At 39.1% G+C, this 21,048-nt stretch overlaps 1 protein-coding gene across 3 annotated transcripts in view; it reads left to right on the top strand.

The window, feature by feature from the left end:
* The window catches only part of LOC120773424, a 185,681-nt gene extending 166,175 nt beyond the window's left edge, over positions 1–19,506 (top strand). For 2 of the 3 annotated variants that reach the window (XM_040102298.1, XM_040102297.1), the window contains exons 5-10: positions 13,404–14,297; positions 14,459–15,931; positions 16,006–17,798; positions 17,864–18,023; positions 18,092–18,260; positions 18,573–19,506. In XM_040102298.1, coding sequence (XP_039958232.1) covers positions 13,404–14,297; positions 14,459–15,931; positions 16,006–17,798; positions 17,864–18,023; positions 18,092–18,260; positions 18,573–18,780 — 4,697 coding nt within the window. In that variant the 3' untranslated portion in view covers positions 18,781–19,506. The remainder of the gene's footprint in view (positions 1–13,403; positions 14,298–14,458; positions 15,932–16,005; positions 17,799–17,863; positions 18,024–18,091; positions 18,261–18,572) is intronic. The other variant, XM_040102300.1, reaches the window with a different exon arrangement.
* The last annotated feature ends 1,542 nt before the right edge of the window (positions 19,507–21,048 follow it).

The following is a 21,048-nucleotide window of genomic DNA, read 5'->3' as shown; positions in this document are numbered from 1 at the left end:
GTGGGTATTCTAGTCTAGAAGTTTGTTAACATCGATTTTTTTTCTTTAAAATATGTAATATTTCGATAGTTTGTAGGTATTTTCAAAATTCAAATCAATATTTCCTTTAGAGCGTTTTTCAAAATTCAAATTATTTTCAAAGTTAAAGCTGGTTTAATTCGTGGCAACTAGAGCGGTTGGAGCGCACGACAAGTGCTTCTCGAAGAACTTATCATATCTCCAGTTCTAAATAGTCGATTTTCTGGAAATGTGGCATGAATAGCCTGGAAATGTCTCTGTATCGTTGATCAACAAAACAAAAAAAACTTTTTTATATTATAATGTGTAATAAAAAAATTAAATTTTTGTAAAAAAAAAAATTTTTTAATCACAAGAAAATTAAATTATAAAAAAATGTTAACAATAAAAATAAAATTTTTAATAATAAAAAGTACTAATTTTTGTAAATTTTATTTTATTAAAAGTTTTTTTATTAAAAATGTTTGTTTATAAAAAAAGATATATCGGTTATATATAAACATATTGATAAGGAGTAAAAATATCGATTTTTTTAAGTTTTTTTTTATTAAAAATTAAAGTTTAATTATTAGATTCGTTTTTCTAAATTCTAGTTTTAATAAATAAAAAATACTAATGTAAATTAAAAAAATAAATATAATTTTTAATAATAAAAAATGTCTAATTTACAAAATGCTAAAGTTAGGAATTCAGTAAAAAAAATTTACCTTTATTTCTGATTAGTCGCCGTTTTGGTCTTTTTTCAATTTTTCTTCGTGGTTTTTACAATAATAACAGTTGTATTAATCAATAATCAAAATCTTTTGATTTTGAAAATCAATACAAGGGTCAAGATCAATGCGAATGCAAATTTTTTCTCTCCTCAACTTCAAAGGCGCATAAATTTTTGATTTTTTTAAATTTATTTTGTGTACTCTTGAAATATGAATAAACAAATGATAAACAATTAATGATAAAAATCTAAATTATTATTTGTATCAACTGGCAAAAAACAAAAAAATCGCTCGAAATTCGGGCCTCTAGACTAGAATACTATCTAATGATATAATTTTAGATTTTCCTTAGAGTGCGAAAACTATGTTTATGAACCAATCGTTGAACGATTTAGTCGGTAACGTTATCGATTTAAATGGATTGACTTGTCTTTAACGGTTCGTGAACTTTTGAAATTAACCTTGTTCCAGTTTTTCACTTGTTGAAAAGAGCAAAAAAAAAGTTAAACAACAGTGAAACAAATAGTCAAAATATGCCGTGAAAGGCAAATGCACAATTCATAAAGAAAAAAGCGCTGAAAATTATTTATTCGCCTATTTTACATACTCATCACATTGTACATACTCAGCACAGTTGAAGTACGTTTTATAGCGTACGGGCCAACCGCCGGTGATAGTCCACTTAAAATATTCAAAAGTCACTTTTTTATCTGTCACACTTTATCAGCATTCACGCAGGATGTCAAGCGACAAAAAAATAGAAATGAAAACCATATACTATTGGTGGCTACACACACGCCTGCAAATGCATAAATAAGTAATAAGGGGTAACATATGCGCCTACTATCGCCCAAACAGCAGGCAAACCCGTCACCGCATAGCTGTCAGCACACTTTTACATATTCACAAACGAACGCTGATTGAGCAGGCAAACGAGCAGACACTTCGACTGGCCACCTTCTTCCATCAACTACCCAACAGACATTGAGCCACGTCCACTGACTGCTCAGCAGCTCAGCAACTGCTCAACGCTGGCAGTTTGAAAAATTGTCAATTGTTGAGTTTGTCACGCTGACAAAATGATGAATTGGCCAGTGTGTTTTGTCAGCGCTACAGCAGACGCATACTGCCAGCAGCAAATGGCATACATATACTCGCACATATACATACATACATATATACATTTTAGCTACGCAGGATTTGCCTGCCGTGGTGAGTGTGGCCTGCTGATAGCTGCATGAATGCTTTAGCCACACAACTGCACATCGATGTGTGTGATTATGTGCTTTGTTGTTGGTGCTTGCGGTGCACCACTACGTATGCCACCAATCGGTGTTGGTACACAGGAAGCATTTCAGCGCATCAAACCAATCACTCGGGTGGCGGCAACGGTGGCATAAGCCGCGTATGGGAAATATTGCATATGCACACCTGCAATCGTACACTTAATACACGTACATATATGTATGTATGCATACGCTTTAGCATATGTGTCGCATTAGCAAGGCTGACCAGTTGCACCTGCAATGATTGGATTGTTCTGATTTCGCCGATATGGCGGCTGCTACTCTCGGACCGCAGATGAGGCTGCTGTTACGGTTTTGGTTTTGGTTTTGCTTTTTGTTGTTGCATATATGTATCTCGTTTCATGGCCTTGGTATTGTCAGCATACATATTTTGTTTGAGTGCATGTGTGTCTTGTTGCATGCAAAATTTGCTTTGTTGGTGCCGCTTTAATTCGTTGGCAACGCCAATACTGCCACGAATATTCATACGAGCGTAAAATCGTTGGCATATTGATGCAAAGCTTAGACTTTCAGAGCTTTATTTTGTAGCAAAAAAAAAATTATAGCAAAATAAAAAATTTATAGCAAAAATATTTTATAGCAAAAATTTTATAGCAAAATGAAAATTTATGGCAAAGGTTATATAGCAAAAAAAATTATGGCAAACATTTTCAACCGTAAAAAGTAAAAATTTCAAAAAAATAATTTTTCCATAATATTTTTTTGAGTGAATCTCACTTCAATCACCTGTACATACCCTTTCTTTCAATTCCACTCAAAATCTCGTTTCACCACTTATTTGCACAATTTTGACACAAATTTTGCATTTTATATGGCTTTTCCTTGTCGAGTGGCAGCAATTTCCTGCGACAATTGCTACACTTCAGCGTGATTGAATGCGTTCAAAAGTGATTGAATGGGCCCGCCCTCACACCGAGTTGCCGATTACACGTTGACTGTGCGCATGCATATATTTTCGGCGTTTTTGGGTCAATGAGGCACATTTTGCTACGCAAATAAATGTCAATCAAGTGCAGGATATTTATGACAATCATCAAACTGGGTGAAATTTTCAGTTAGCAGACTCTCATATTCATATATTTTTATACCCTAAACAGTGTTTATTAAGTTTGTCACCAAGTTTCTATGATCCAGAAGAAAAGTTCGAAAACCATATATGTATGTATGTATGTACATATAATCTCTATATGTGTTTAAATGATCAGCGTGACGAGATGAGAAGATTAGCCCAAGTTCGTCTGTCAGTCCGTCTGCCTGTATGTACGCGAACTAATCCTTCAGTTTTTGAGTTATTGAACTGAAATTTCGCACAAGTCCTTTTTCCCCCCAAGAAGCTGCTCATTTGCCGAACTACTATAAGCTATAGCTGTCATATTCACTGATCGGTCGAAATCAAGTCCTCATATGGAAAACTTTTTCAATTGACGAGATATTTTCACGATATTCGGCATAGAGTATTGTCCAAGGTAACGGTACCATCGCCGAGGAAATTGTTCAGATCGGATGACTATAGTATAAATAAAATCTAGTTTTTGTATGAAAAACTTTTTTAAACTGTTTCCCACCCTTCACTAATTCCCAATCACCTATAAATGAAATTAACACAAATCGCTGATTCTTATAACATGCGGCAGATCAAACCATGCTAATTATTACGCATCGTGTATGTGCTTATTGGCAAGCTTGCCCTTCGGCGCGTCCTCAACGGGCCTCTACCGACACTACGTACCGTATGTGGTGGTGTTGGCCATAAAAATGCGCCTAATTACGTAGAACTTATGATGCGCCACACCTCAGTTCACATTCAAGCATTGCTTTAGCCGCAACGCACCATCAACTTTCCGCACATCAACAAACAACTGTCAACAAGCAGCAGTGCTGACGTTAGTAATGCAACCCCTCATTGAGCACTTCTCGGTGTCGGCCGTCATACTTAGCCGCTTCTATGTTTTCTCCTATTTCATTTTGCCATTAAGGCGCATTCACTTGCAACGGCTCGTCAACGCCACATCAACGTTCGCACGCCTCGCAGCAGCGCGCGTATTAGCAACAACAAAATCATTGCCATCATAATTATCATTATGATAATCATACGCAATAGTAAGTGGTGGCTCTGACAGCCGCGGCTTTATTGGCGCTTTTTTGCCATTCATTCATTGCCTATTTGCACTATGCGTGCGCGCTGCCTTAGTGTATATGTGTATATAAGTATGTGTGTATGCAGCTACTTGCTGCAATTATAACACTTCAAAATTCCTCTGTGCTGTCAGTGAGAAGCGGCCGCATCGTAATGTAGCATGCATAGCGGCGTTTAATTATTTATGCGCTGATGACATTGATGATGGCCACGTTGATGCCGCTGATGGCGATGATGATAATGCTATGTGCGTTGCTTTACGTGGCAGGCGTCGCAGAAGGGAACGCGCGTTGATGATGCGTTGGATGCGTTAAATGGCGCATTATTTATGCGCTTTACTGCAAGCGCAAAGCAATGAATTTGAGTCGCACAGTTCGCTTTCGATTTAAAATGTAAATTTGTCAATGAAAGCTGGTTTTGTAATCAATTAGTTGAAAAAAAATTCATAAGTTTAGTGGCTTGTAGTTAAGTAGTTAAATAACAAATTTAAACTTAAGGGAATATTGTAGTCCAAAGGTCCGAATTTCGGGTTTTAAATTTCAAAAAATAAAATTGAGTTTTCCTTTCTTCCATACTTCGGCTTAAAACGGTTTAGTTGCGACGCCACTGAAACAGCTATAATTTTGAAAATCATTCGAATTTTGAAAACCCCTTTTAGGGAGATATATTTGAATATTCAACGTGTCAAAAAAATCGATTTTTTTAATATCCACTGAAATATGTAGCTATAATTTTGAAAATTTTTAGAATTTTGAAAATCATTCGAATTTTGAAAACCCTTTTAGAAAGATGGTTTTGAATATTTAACCTACCGAAATACGAAAAAATCGATTTTTTTATAATATCTATGCTAAAATATCTCTATAATACATTGAAAACTTCAAAAAACTAGTTCACTTCAAAAAATATAAATTGAAATATAACAACCGTTAACTAAAAAACCGAACCTGAAAAAATTGATATTCCTATTGATAATTCCTGCTAACCAACAAGCAAAGCGTGTCCACACAGACACTTGAGTAATTTGTATGTCGCGATCCGCATATGGCAACAACTCCCGCTATTTATACACGCAACTAATAATTATGCACATGTGACACATATCCGAACCATTTTATGTATGCTTGTGTCACACTTGTTTAAGTCTTTTGACGCGTTCATCAACTCGTCGACTAATTATGCGCACAATTTGCGCGAAAAATGCGCATACACAACTGGAATAGTAAAACTTTACCATTTTGCAGTCAAGTAGCGCTAAATATCTGGGCGTCAAGTCGCACATAATGCAAAAATGTGACAAAATGCGCCCGACTGCTGGGCTATTGCCGCCGCGCATATACACTACTGCGGCGCTGTCAGCTAAACGTTATGCCGGCAATCAGTCTGTCATTTGCTCATTCATTCATTCATTCATTCATTTATTTATTTATTTATTTGCGTCGTTTTGGCGCTTTAGTTGGAAATTCATGATTTTGTGTTGTGTTGCACGTTGAAAGAATGCAACTACTGGCTTCAGCAATGAACCGCACTAAGGCATATACATTTTTTTTTTTTTCAAATATATGAACAAAATATTTTTAATAATAATTGTGTAAATTGTGTCTAGTCTCTTGTCTCTTGAATCCTATGTGTGTGAACATGTTATTATTTGAATTCGGCGACTGTAATCGATAATTAATCGTTTCTGTTTTTATTGAAACTTCTTCAGTTTGCATTTGTTATAATGATTTCTTGCATATTTTGTCAACTCTAATAATTTTTACGTTTGTCTCTATTTATACAGTAGGTTTCGTGCGCGCTGTGAACACGTGATCTTAAAGCACTTACCAAGTGCCTGCTTAATATGCGGCAAATGTGTGGCACAAGTCTTTGCGATTTGTTGTTGCTATGACGAGCTTTTATAAACGTTTTGCCAGACGATTGATTTTACATTTGTTCTAAGCCAACTTAGTTTTAGCTGTTGCAATTTGCATACATTTGCACTTCATATACTCATATACATATGTACATACATATGTACATATCGGACAGCTGCACATTATTTGCGCATTACTTTATTGGCAGCAACGGCAGCGGCGATATTGGCTGTTTTTTGCTGCTGCATTCGCCGTTTGTTTGCATAAATTTATTATCTTCTGTCTGCCTTGGACAAACGTGAGTTTGCTTTTGCGGGTTTTAAACGCTGCTGCGCATTGTTAGTAGCTGATTTATTAATTTGAATTGTATTTCTACGTTTGCTTTTCATTTAGCCACTGCATTTTTAATATTTGCACTTTTAATTCCGCGTAATTATCACACTTTGCAAATGTTTGCTCTTTCACGCTACACAAGTGAGTGTAAATTGTATTAATTTCGCACTCGACTTATCGCAGGGCACTTCTGGAAAATCAGCGCTTGTTGAATTGGCGCGAGCACATTGTTCAGCGTAGGTAGAGCACTTGTCATGAGAGTGCACCATTACACTTTGCAAAAAAATAATTACAAATATTTTTTATTTACTTAATGCACTTTATTTTTTGTTTTGCATTTTTTTTAATCTGTGTTTTTTTTTAATTTATATTTTTTTCATAATTTTTTTTTAATTCAATTATTTTTTAATTTAGATTTTTTTCTTAATTCGTGTATCTTTTATTTATATTTTTTTCTTACTTTGTATTTTTTTATTTATATTTCTTTCTTTATTTTAAATTTTTTATATTCTTTTTTAATTTATTTTTTTTTCTTAATTTATTTTTTTAATTTAATTTTTTTTCTTAATTTGTATTTTTTTAAATTTATATTACATCTTAATTATCTTAATTTTTATTTCTTGTATTTATATTTTTTTCTTAATATGTATTTTTTTAATTCGAATTTTTTATTCATATTTTTTTCATTATTTGTTTTTTTTTTTATTTATATTTTATCAAGCACACTGGCTTCAGTAGTCTTACACAAATCACAATGCCGCTATAAACCAGCATCCTTCCTCAATAACAGTTCAAGTTTATTCTTAAACAATGTTTATTTTCAATCATTTTCTTCATGCTCATACTAAATGAATTCCTTCTGCCTTTAATACCCATCGCCTCCATTTGCATTTGCTTGCTATCAAGCCTTATCCATCAGACACATAACGCTAATTACTTAACACCTTTCGTTAAATATTTTAATGTGTTGGGCGTGCTGACGTGCAGTTGTCATAATGAAGCCATCAAACCATAAACATTGCAAGGCAATTACAATTCAAGACACAGCTATGACTGGAATTTACAACAAACACATATATATTTAAATGCACACACACACACTTATGTATGCAGCGCTATGTCGATATTGCTGTGTGTGTTTGCCTCGTGTTTACTTGTTCTGGCTTCCGCATTTTTATTGCTCTCCCAGCCGCAATCAATCGCAATAGAAATATAGATGCTTTGGCAATAATAAGACGTCTACGAATTGAATCATGCCCCAACAACAAATCAAGCAATCAAACGCAAACATATTCCATGTCAAAGACCTTTGCTAACGACAATCCTGACAAAGCCCAAGGCAAAACTGCTTTGGCGCACTCCTTGCGCGCTCGCCTTTCCAGCGGAAACAGGAAGTGCGCGCAAGTAGAAGTGTGCGAGAAAATGAACGCTTCAACGTTTGTGTGTGCGTTTCTCGTAAACGCGTGTGTTCGTACGTTGTCGTACATGTTCGTCGTGTCGCGGTGTCGACATTAGGCAACCACAATTTTATTACCATTTAAGTATGTTGTGATTTTTATTGCCGATACATTGCAATTGCGTGTATGTGTATGTAGGTGTGTGCGGCAAGGGTATAGCCATTAGTAGTACATGCTTATTACAAGTGTGTGGGCTTGTACGCACGCTGCATAAATATCAGTATGTGAGTTTACCTTTATTTATTTTGACATGTCATTGACTCGCAAAGCTAAGCGCGGTTGCCGGTCCCCGCCAGTGGCTGAGTAGCGTTTCATTCTGTGCTTCGTCACAGCAAGGTGCTAATATGCTGTCAGCCGTGCTCTACGCTTGCTTAGGGGTTGCTGTTTATTGCGCTCATGTTCGCAAACAATTTAAGCCAAAATTACCGTCTTGCCCATATTGTTAGGTTATTTCCGCTACATAACCTAAAGGTCTGGTTTGGTGGAAGCATGTTGACAGCTGTTCGACATTTTTTGTTTTTTGTACATATTTTCACTTAAATTATTTTTATGTGTTACTTTATTATCTATAATATTTAAGCACTAGCCGCCTCAAGTGTACTTGTCAAAGTTACTTATGTCATTGTGACATCAAAACCTTTCTTTTTATCTTTTATACAGTTTTTATGCTTTTTATTTATTTTTCTTAGAATTGAAATTATTGACTTCAAGAGCTTCTTCTAAGAAGTAGTATATTTTCTAATGGAACTCGTGTTTCCTCTCCGTGAAATCTTTGAGCGAAACCGAGAATCTAGGAAAAAAAAATCGTAGAAATAGCTGGCTGGGTCTCCTCATATGGCTGGGTTCAATTGATGCGATGTCAAGTGATTATGTAGAATAATTGTTGGCACTGCTGCCTGGCTAGTACCCATGAGACTCGTCAAATGATGTGTTTATGTGATCTGGCATGCTGGGCTTCTGACAGCTGTCTCTATATAAGAAAGGCTGCCAGGGCGGCTGGCCAGTGTCCGTGTGACTCTGTTAAGTTGATCTGCTATCAAATGGTATGTTTATGTGATCTGAAGTTTTGAGCCTCTGGCTTCTAGCTCTATATAAGAAAGGCTACCGGGGCGGCTGGCCAGTTTCCGTGAGACTCTGTTAAGTTGGTCTGTTATCAAATGATGTGTTTATGTGATGTGAAGTACTGGGCTTCTGGCAGCTGGCTCTATATAAGAAAAGGTGCCAGAACGGCTGGCTAGTATCCGTATGACTCTGTTAAGTGATCTGTTACGTTGATCTGTTGTCAAATGATGTGTTTATGTGATCTGGAATAGTAGGCTTTTGGCAGCTGACTCTATATAAGAAAGGCTACCAGGGCGGCTGACCAGTATCCGTGTGACTCTGTTAAGTTGATCTGTTATCAAATGATTTGTTTATGTGATCTGAAGTGCTGGGCTTCTGGTAGCTGCTTCTATATAAGAAAGGCTGCCAGGGCGGCTGGCCAGTATCCGTGTGACTCGGTTGAGTTGGTCTGTTATCAAATGATTTGTTTATGTGATCTGAAGTTTTGAGCCTCTGGCTTCTAGCTCTATATAAGAAAGGCTACCGGGGCGGCTGGCCAGTTTCCGTGAGACTCTGTTAAGTCGATCTGTTGTCAAATGATGTGTTTATGTGATCTGAAGTGCTGGGCTTCTGGCAGCTGTCTCTATATAAGAAAGGCTGCCAGGGCGGCTGGCCAGTGTCCGTGTGACTCTGTTAAGTTGATCTGCTATCAAATGGTATGTTTATGTGATCTGAAGTTTTGAGCCTCTGGCTTCTAGCTCTATATAAGAAAGGCTCCCGGGCAGCTGGCCAGTATCCGTGAAACTCTGTTAAGTTGATCTGTTGTAAAATGATGTATTTATGTGATCTGGCATGCTGGGCTTCTGGCTGCTGGCTCGCATATAAGAAAGGCTGCCAGAGCGGCTGGCTAGTATCCGTGAGGCTCTGTTAAGTAGTCTGTTATCAAATGATGTTTATGTGATCTGAAGTGCTGGGCTTCTGGTAGCTGCTTCTATATAAGAAAGGCTGCCAGGGCGGCTGGCCAGTATCCGTGTGACTCTGTTAAGTTGATCTGCTATCAAATGGTATGTTTATGTGATCTGAAGTTTTGAGCCTCTGGCTGCTGGCTCTATATAAGAAAGGCTGCCGGGCAGCTGGCCAGTATCCGTGTGACTCGGTTGAGTTGATCTGTTATCAAATGATGTGTTGATGTGATCTGGAATGCTGGGCTTCTGGCTGCTGGCTCGCATATAAGAAAGGATTTGTTATGATGCGATTACGGTACTTTATTTTTTTCTATAATTTGTATTACCATAAACCTCCACCTAAAAAAATCAGCTTTATAGATCTTAAAATATCCTTTGAAAGCCTCTGTATATATATATACATATATGTAATATACAATATTCCATATTGATATTTATTTAAGTTTGCATGTACTTTGTAACTCCTCAGAGTCCTCCACCGCCAGCAAGCAGCTTATAAAACGCATATTATATTAACCACGCGCATTTTTAATAAACTCCAACTTGCCATACGATGTTGCTGTTGTTCATAGTAGATTATACGGAATCACGAAATTCGTGATGTGTCACAATACGCGCGTACACACACACTAACAAACAGTATGCGCCTTAAATACTCTTACTCTACAACCTATTTCATTTGAAATTTATGTGGCGTATTGATTGACAGACACCAGTTGATTAGCTGCATTGTCACCGATTCTAATGTGAAGGCTGCCGCTGCCACACTACCACTGCCACTGCCCACCAACCAAAGCGTTAGCTTGAAAAGTGGCAAGCAAATGCTAATGAGGTAGTCATTGATTCGGTGCTGACTGTCTGACAGTGCGGGGAAATTAGTGATGAATGTGTCGGTGGGTGGGTTCTGTGTATAGCCAACAATACGTAGCAGCGACAGCGTGTGAAGCGCGTGTAAAATTAATGCCTGCTTTGTGGTGAATGTGTGCATCTTTATGCGATAACCTAACCACAATCGTGTGCTGCAAGTGACAGGATATAAATTTATAATTACTGCAATGTTACTACGTACGTATATACTATATATGTATATGTATGTATATAAATAATGTATGTGCAAGAGTTATTTTGTTAGCCTGACACTTTTTTGTGTACTATTTACATTAAGCTGTCATTTAAACTGTGGTTCGACAAGGCGTACTCGGAAAATGATAGTTGTCACGACGATTCATTTCTATTTAACACGAAATTGTGGTAATTGAGTTGCGTTAGTTTCACTTGTAAAAGTGCTGTTATTATATTATATGAATTAGGTGTAAATTAATCTGAGTTGATGAACTATTAGCTCATCAGCTGTTTATTACAACTGCTGTTTGTTCTCAAAATGCGGTTATGTAAGCTAATATTTATTACAGAAGTTTGTATTATTATTATTATACTATATCTATTTTTTCTAGGGAGAAAAACAATTTTCAATCTTTCTTCATGTACTAAAATTCTTTCTTATCGGCACAGCACTGTCTGTATTAGAAAAAAATGCACATCACTGTTGCAATGGAATAAATATCGATACCAAATTGTTGTTTTTTTTATGAATTTTCGATAAATTTTCAGCACTTGGCAACTTGACTATTTTAATAATACTCCATTATCCATTACTTTTTGCATTAAATGAAAGCATAGTCAGAATCCAATTTATGTCAAATATGCATCGTTTTATTCGATAAAGTTTTGCTATTTTGTAGGTGTATATTTGTAATTTCATAACGCCACTCTCAGAGTAACCCTTTTTCTTATTGGCAAAAAACTGCGACAACCGAGTTTTACAAGCTTCGCTTGAGGCGAATTTTTAAGCAACAAAATCATTCCCCAGGCAGAGAAAGAAGTATTAATTAGTTAGTGCTAGGTCCGAATTATAAGATGGATCCATAAGAACCTCACAACCAAGCTCTTGGAGCTTTTAAAAAGCCGCTGGCGTTATCCCCTCCTATTGGACAAAGCTGACCGTTTGCTTTCTTCAGGCGGTGCGATTGTTGACAATTTAAGTCTGAGTTTGGCCGTAACCGCATACTAGATGATTCTCTAACAAACCCACCAAATCCATGAAAAAACCTGCTTGATCAACAATTTTGGTTTGGGCACCGTTTGTGTCGGGTCTGCTCGATTCGACACCGACCGTTTTCACTAGACGTTGTCGCATGTGAAGCCACTTTTCGTCACCATTAACCCCGCACTTAAGAAACCAAGCGATTTTTGCGTTTCAGCGGTGATCTGAAGATGGATGTGCGGTCGATAAGGTTTTGTTGCGTTAACTTGTGTGGTACTTACACCTACGTACACCTTCTTTTCGCATCCAGCCTTATTTAAATGATACCAATCGGGTATTTTATACAATGTTTAACCACTGGAAAATCAAAACAGCGCTTACATGACGGCCAGACTCGACGATTTCAATTACTTTATCGATATTTTCAACAATAGGCCTTCGCAACAACAAAAATAACAGAAATACTAGTAATTAGGAAGACATTTTAATTTTCTTGCATTTTACCGTTACGAAAGCTTTGTCCTATGTCCACTCATCCTAATTTCTATGCAATCCTTAACACTATTTTCAAAAACCAAATCGATTTTCCCACTTTGTACTTGTCCAATGCCTTACTAACCTTTGCCGCTTGTGGACGTAAAAGTCAAAATGTCAAATTTCCACACTACAAAAGTCAAATTGCCACAAGCAGCAGCGGCAAAGCAAACGCTTAAAGAGCGAGAGAAGAAAACGAAACCAGGAAATTTTCACATTTAAATTTATAGCTTTGTTAAGCATTTTAGCTTTGTCGCTGTTGCTATTTGCCGCACATTCACTGCAACATTGTTTACCGTTGCTCTTGGCTGCTGTTGGCGAAATGCAGCAGCAACTGTCAATTGCATGTGGTTGTAGGCAAAAGCCAAAAGCAAAGCGTAAAAAATTAAAAATTAAGCAAATAAAATAAAAACTTGTTTTTGTTGTTGTGCCGATTGCCCGACTACCTAACCGAACAGCACCAGCTAGCTCTGCCTACCTCTAATAGCCAATGGAAGCGCACACGCTGTCACATTCAGTGGCGGCAGCAAGCGCAGCGTAACTGCAATGAGCGCGCGTTTTTACGTAAGATTTTTCTTTCAACGGTGGCAGCGAGGCGAAGCAGCGGCAGCAACAAAAACATGTTTAACAAGGAAAAACAATTGCAGCGCCTGCAACTGTAAAAATATGAATGCGCGATAAATAGTCAGTTTTTGTTGTTATTCATTTTCGGGTTTTCTGCACATTTTCCGCTATACGCAAACAGCGTTCAGCGTATGATAGTGTGGTTGTTATAGCCTTGCATAGTGCAGAATGCCTTTTAATATGAAATTGAGCGATGAGAATGTTTTTTGGCGGGTACTGAGGCAAATGTCAACTTTATTATGTTTTGAAGATTAACGAGCTCAAGTTGGGCGCTTTCGAAGAATTTTAGTGATCCATTACAATTATAAGATTTAATTTACAAATTTCTCTCACAACGTCTAAAATTGCTTTGTACTATGTTTGTTAACTTTCAGGCTATTACCAACCTGCCGGTCCATTGATCTCACCGCACGTCCTACCAACTGTAGCCGCTGCACCACCGCCGCCACCTAATGTGCCACTTCTGCCGACAGGTGTTACCTCTGCTTCCGCTTCTGCTATCAAGAAATCTCAACAAATACCCGCGCCGCTTAGCTCTGATCCGGAGCTTGCTGCCGGCCAACAGCCTCCACCATCGGTTACAGCCGCAGATAGCGCCGACAGTGATGTGCTTATTACCGGTGGCGATTTGACACCGTTCCGCTATCCGCCGGTTGCACATAGCGGCGCGCCCACCACACAGCACCAGCAGGTGCAGCAGCAACAGCATCAACAGCAGCTTCACCAACAAGCTGCCGCCGCTGCTGCCGCAGCTGCTGCTGCTGCGGCCGCCGCCGCTCATCAGAGCTCACCATATCCACGTTCGATGCATGCGCAGATGCACTACTCGACTGCGTATCCGGCTAACTATTGTACACCATATCCGGTGGAAGCGGTGTGCTACTCACCGCCCGCCTATCAACCCTACTTTTCGACCAAAGTCTATCAGAGCGCAGGTCCGCCACCACCTTCGACATACCGGCGCTATCCATACTATCAGCCAGGTCATCCGCCTCCGCCGGCGGAACTGTACGAACAGGGACCGCCACCACCACCGACAGCGGCAAGTGGTGCAGCACAACCCAGTGGACCGCCACCACCAACGTCCATTCAGGGACCACCACCACCAGCACCGCCCCCCGGAACACAGCTTGTGCCGGCTGGACCGGCAGCACACGCACAACATCTCGAACACTATCCAGGTCCGCCGGGCTATTATACCGGCTATAGTCCGGGCGGAGGCGCTGCAGGGCAGTGCTATACGCGCAGCATACAGGGACCGTATATGGGTAAGGAAAAGTATGGTTCTCACCTAATCGGTAGTTACATTTGTGGGTAAGGGGTGGGCTATATTAAAAAAATCGAATGTTGATGTCGTATTTTGGCTGACTACACCTCTGTTGCTTATTGTAACGCGTCTTTAATATATAACTTTGCTTCTCATTTGCAGAATATCCACCACAGTGTCCGTGTCCAATGCAACAATCGTGTCCAAAAAACGTCCATACTGGGCCTCATATTGGTAGCAACAACGGCAGCAACAGCAACAGCAGCAGCAGCAGCTGCAGCACGAACAACAGCAGCAACAGCAATTGCTCAACGATGAATCATTTGAACAACAACAACAATACGTTGATGAATGGCAGCAACAGCAGCAGGGAAATCAACAACAGCAACAACAACAGTTCGAATATGACGAACCACAGCCAGAACAGCAGGAGCAGCAACAACAACAGCAGCTCGATCAACAATTCATTGACTACCAGTAGAGGCCCAGTTAAAAAATCGACGACGACGACAACAGCGACACACGCCAGCGTACCAGTAACAGCAACAGCTATGGCTTTGGCGTCAGCAACGCCAACAGAAATCGACGATCTGTTACTGTTCGGCAAGCAACATACGCAACAGCATTTGGATCTGTTGCAAGCGGTTAAGTCCGAGCTGAAGTTAGAGGATTCGGACAATAAAAGCCAGTACGAGGAGAGCGTAGTACAGCCTCCGACGCCGCCTGAAAGCTATACGACCAACGACGAAAAACTCTTAGATACACTAACGGAGCAAGAGCTGTCCTCGGCGTCTTTGCCGGCGGCAATAGAAGAGGCTAATGCAAAGCTGCTCCTACGCAGCGATCAAACTGACAACAAAATGGCAGTGCCGGTGGAGAGCAGACAACAGGCAACGCCGCAATACGCGGGTAATAACTGTAACAATGTGCCGCCTGTGCTCGAAGCCTACGATTTGACATCTGTAACGGAGACACCTCCACCCTCCACACCAAATTCAACTGTAGCTACCAATAGCAGCACCACCAACTCCACCACAACCGCCACCAATTGTGCTGCATTTCCGATCTTGGGCCGCAAAGCGCGTATTGGCAAGACGATGGCGCGGGAGATGGTTTACGCAGGCGCCGCTGCAAACGTGACCGCGCAGGCGCAAAGCAGTTTACAAACACATTCGACACCAATGATACATGTGCGCACGTTGCCACAGCAACCGCATGCAATTGTACAACCACAACAGCAACTGCAACAACCACCACCGCAGACCCAGCCGCAACAAACACAGACACAATTTGTGACACTTCAACCGGAGCAGCTGTTGACTGCTATCACACCAAATCCTTCACCGCAAGTGCCAGCCACATTAAGCGAGTCCTTTCCAGCCGCCGAGACTGCGCAGACGCCTTTTATATTGAAGACAGAAATCAAGGCAGAAAAGATTAAGCTGGAAGACGATGAGCCGTTGTTAAACGCTGTGTTGCAAATGCAACAACAACAAGAGTCTAACCACAATCATGACAAAGACAATGAGAAGGCTGAATTGAAGCTTATCAAGGCTGAGCCACTAACATTGACCTGTGAAGATGTGTCGACCGAAGTGTCTGATGTCACGGACACGCCGACATTAAAACCGTTAGGTATGTATGGATTTTTTATAACAATATAATATTCCAGTTCTCACTAACCCAACTTTTTTCTTTCTCCACCTCAGTAGGTCGCATGCGTCTTTTACCCAGCTGGCAGCAGCCACCAGTAATTCATTGTGACATTGACCTCTCGACGACCTCAGATGATGATGTGCTCGATCTTTGCCACAGTCCGGCATTATCTTCTTCGGGCAGCTGCCAAAAGTCACGCCTCAAGATACTTAACCTACCCAAGGCACAACTGCAGTGTAAGAAATCTTCACCTAACGGATACAAAAGTCTCATTAAGCAAGCCGAGCCACGCACATATTTGTGCCTGAGCGGACGAAAGCTGGATAAACGTGGGCGTTACAGTAAACTTCAGTTACGGCAATCCAAAGTAGGTGGCGTCAATGCGACAATACGCCGACGTCAGCTGGTGCTGACCGATAAGCAAAAGAAGCAACTAAAGTTGCGCAAGAAAAAGTTACAAGCGCTGGAACGCCGCAAGCAGGAGATCTTAGAAAAGCGTCGCGCGGCTGCCAAACAGGAACGGTTGCAGCGAAGAAAGCAGCAAAAGAAATCAATAACACTCAATGACATAAAACAAGAAGATATAGAGCCATGCGCGGATGAGATCGTCGATTTGGTAGAAGAACCCGAGCAGACGGAAAGCGAATTCAGTGAAACTACGCAAACAGATGTGCCAACAATGCGCATGCTACTGACCGAGAGTAGTAGCAATAGCAACAGCAGCAGCAGCCTGAGTACGCTACGCATCACGCCGAAACCTTCACCGAAGCGCGGCAAGACACCGCGTAAAACTTGTATACCACTGCACTTAATCGAAACCATCGACTCGGTGGCACGCGGATATTTCTCAGAACCCGAAACGTCACGTTGCAATGGCACGCTAAATCAGTACACCAACTGTGATGCTGCTGACGTTACGGAGCCTGCCTCGGACAAGGCAGCATCTGAACGTAAACAAAAGAAAGACAAAAAGGCGAGCGCAGAGAAGCGCTCCAAGTCGGAGACGAAGAAACCTATTAAAACCGCAACAGCAGCAGCGCACACAACTGTGCCTGAGGCTATTGATGTAAACTACACACTTATGACGGCGACAGCGCGTGCCGCACAAACTACCTCAATAACCGAACCTGCGTTGGGTCCGTGCAATGTAGAGCCTAACACAGCCTTGGATTTGACACAGGTGACGGAAGAAGCGTACGCCGAACCAACGGCAACGTCGCTTGAAGAGATTGTTAGCAGCAATAGCAGCACAAATAAAATGTCGAGCAAGTCAAAGCGTACGCCGGCTAAACGGAAACCTGCAAAAGCAAAAAAATCGAAAAAGCCAAAGTCAAATAAGAAGAAACTTAAACAGCAAGACTGCGACTACAACACATATGCTTTGGAAACGTCTGAGGAGGCGCCACTGCAGACCACAGAGCAACTGGCATTGGAGACCAACAACAATATATATGACAAATGCAACGCGGAAGGCAGCGCAGTGGAGGAGGTCGAAGATAGACCAGCACAAATGGAAGCAGAAGAGCTGGATGAGACGCCAGCGCTACCAGAAGTCGTGCAAGAACAGCAGTATGCGCAGCCACTCGATAAACATTCCAATGCACAAGTGTTCCTGCCGCCCGTACCGCCAATGCCGCGCATTGTTTGTCAGCCGCATCACGGTACTAAACGCACGCGTTCGCGCTCGAAATTCGGCAGCCGCAAGCGACAGAAGGTGAAACATTCCACGGTCTCCTTCGAATTAGACGACCGCCTACCGCCAGCCACGCGCGGCGATGTCGTGCCGAAGTGGAATAACGGTTGGACGTGGGAGGGTGAGCCGTTCCAGGGCGCGGTATTTTTGAATGTAAGTTTTGTGTACGCTGACAGCGTAGTGCGAACATTTATATTTAATTTTGGTTTCGTTTACAGAGCGACGACCCGCTAGTCATACGCACCTGCTATCCCGCCATGCGTCACTCGGAGGGCGACATAATACGCACACGCGACTGTGTGCTGCTCAAAGCGAATGAGGATAATGATCTGCCATATGTAGCAAAGGTGGCGCACCTCTGGGAGAACCCCGAAGATGGTGCGTAAATTTTTAGGTTATAACTCATTTAACGTTACTTTATTTTTTATGTGTGTGTTTCTTTATAGGTGAAATGATGATGTCTTTGCTGTGGTACTATCGACCCGAACACACCGAGCAGGGACGCCAGCCTAACGACAGTCCCGACGAGGTGTACGCCTCCAGACACCGCGATCACAACTCAGTTGCCTGCATTGAAGATAAGTGCTACGTGCTCACTTTCAGCGAATATTGTAGGTGAGTGCAATAAAATGAAAAGCAATAGATTTAAAAGTTAAAAACATACTTTTGCATACAAAATGTATGCAAAATTATTTTTTATTTCGCTTCTCGGCGCGCATTAGAACTTCGCCTTATATTAATTATTTTTCGGTTCATACTTTTTTAATTTCTAAAAAAAAATCGCTTGCTCTCTCTAACCTCTAATAGCTCCGAGTTTAAACCAATTTTTTAATTGTAACGGAAACATATCAATAATCTCAGCATTCTTCCAAACCCGAAACACGTTCAAATACCCTAAATAATCGCTGATTTGTTGTCATTTTCCAGATACCGCCGCCGTCTACGCGCTGCTGAGGAGGACATCGAAGAGGAGGTCTCCATAGTGCCCAAACGCTCCAGTTGTTATAGCATACGCACCGTGCCTGAGAATACAAATCCAGAACTGGTTATGTTCTGTCGACGCGCGTACGAGTTTCGCACGAGGCGGCTGCTAAAGATGCCCAACAAACAGGATTACATTGTCGTCAACGGCTAGGCCGGCAGCACGCCCAACAGACAATACTTGGGAAAACTGTTTTGCTTATAGTAGCAAATGCTGGAGGCAGCGACGCAGTCACTACGCTTGTATAAGGTACTTTTGCTGAACTGTTGAGCACAACAACAATTTGCTGCTGAATTGTTTGTAGTTTGAAAACATTTCGGCAAGGCAAATAGGGTGCTGCAAGAGCGTCAATCAAGTATGCTGTTCAAATTAGTAATGAAAAGTCATTAGGGCCTGTAACGGTAATTATTTGTTTGCATTATTTATTTTTAAGTGAAATATTTAGGTGACTTATTTTACACTTTCCTACAATTCGCTTTTCCCTTTACATTTATGTACGTAAGCCTAACTTAACATAAGCTTAACTTGCTGTATGCGGCTTTTCGCCAATGTGTTTCCATTTATTAGCGTTTATTCGCAATATTCGCTCGTTACATATACATATATTTAAATATTTATACTTTCTGTGTATGCATAGGTGTTTATTTCTCTCTTATTGCCGTTTATTCGCAACATGCCACACACAAATGTGGCGCGTGTTTTCGACGTTTAAAACCAACTATTATTGTAAGCGCAAATGTATTAAAAAAACGCATACACACCAAAAAAAAAAAACAAATACTAAGTTAACTGTTTAGCTGATGTATGGAAATTTAACCAAAAACAAATTATTTAGACACACCCATATACTATATTAGGGTCCGCCAAAAAACATACACAGTGGACCCAGTTATCTGCTGTTATAACTGGGAATAACAAATAACGAAACAAGGGACCAGACGGACTACAAGCAAAATCTAAAACTTTGAGCGCAAAACTAGAAATAGAAAATAGTCAGTTAAGTTTAAGCCGTAATAGTACTAAAGTATTTCGTAAAGAAACAGAAAAAGCCAACAATCAACTTGCAGACGAAAAGCTTGTAGAATTTTTTATAAAAATATTTGCAATACATCACTTTATAAATTTATTTTTCAAAGAATATTTTGGAATTTTTCGAAATTTTGGGCAATACTATTCGAAACTTTTTCCAACTAACGCATTTTTTGCTCAAATCTAAATTTTTTAAATTCATATTTTCTTGCTATTACAAATTTCAATTTCCCAACACTTTTGATATTTTTTTTGTTTTAAATTTTTTCTAAAATTCATTTTCCAAAAAAAAAATTCAAAAATTTCAATCTTTTAAAATCATTTTTTTCTATTTACTTTTTTAACATAGCATTTTTTGTTGTTGTTAATTCTATTTTGGAAAAAATATCAAAAAAAAAATTATTCATTTAAAAAAATTTAAATTTTTAAATTAAAATTCAAATTTATTTTAAAAAAATATTTTTGCTTTAATTTGAAAAGGTTTTAGGAAGTTCGAAAATCGATTTTTCACACATTTTTGAAATTAATTTATTTTTAAATTAATTTTTTTTAATTTCAAAATTTTTCCAAAAAAGTAGATTTTTATTTTTATTTTTATTTTTAAATTTCAATATGTTAAAATCAATTTTTTTGTGTATTTTCTAATTATTTTTTCAATATAGTTATTTTTTCTTATATTTTTTCCAAAAAAAAGTAGATTTTTCAAAAATTGCAATACATATATTAAAATCAAAAATTTTCACATAAAAATATTTTTTGAAAGAAAAATAAAGAAATAAAAATATAGCGAAATAAAAAAGTAAAGCAATTATTTCACACTTTTTTTTAATTTTTAAAAGAAAAATATTTTTTTTTTTACTTTTTGAATCACTGCAACTTGTGTAGCTTCTCCTTTGAAATATACATATGTATGTATATAGACATATGCAGCTTTTCTTTTCAAAACAACTGTTTGCAAACAATAAATTTGAGAATCAAAATTTTAAATGCCGTAAAATTTAACACAATATAAAAAACTAAACTGGAAAGCGGAAAGTGAAGAAAATCAGTAGCGAAAATAAATATAAAAAACCGTAGATAAGCACAAAGTATAACAGTAGACAAGAATATAAAAAACGGACTCAAAAACATATTTTTACAACAAAAACCCAAAAACTCATCATAACGAAGCGCAAGTGTGTAAGGCCCAGCAGGTCTAAAATTTTGTGCAAATCCCTGAATTATGAAAATGTAGTCGATTTTTGTAAGTAATTTTCAAGTGCTGGCGATATTTTCATACACTTTATGTTTAATTTTACTTTTAAGTTTGTCAAGCAACACAACATTATAGCTTAAGACAACAACAGCAACATGAGAAATGTAGATTTATTTCCATACACTTATTTGTAATTA

This window comes from Bactrocera tryoni, chromosome 4, assembly GCF_016617805.1.
Source record: "Bactrocera tryoni isolate S06 chromosome 4, CSIRO_BtryS06_freeze2, whole genome shotgun sequence".
NCBI lineage: Eukaryota > Metazoa > Arthropoda > Insecta > Diptera > Tephritidae > Bactrocera > Bactrocera tryoni.
This window is presented reverse-complemented; position numbering and strand designations above follow the sequence as displayed.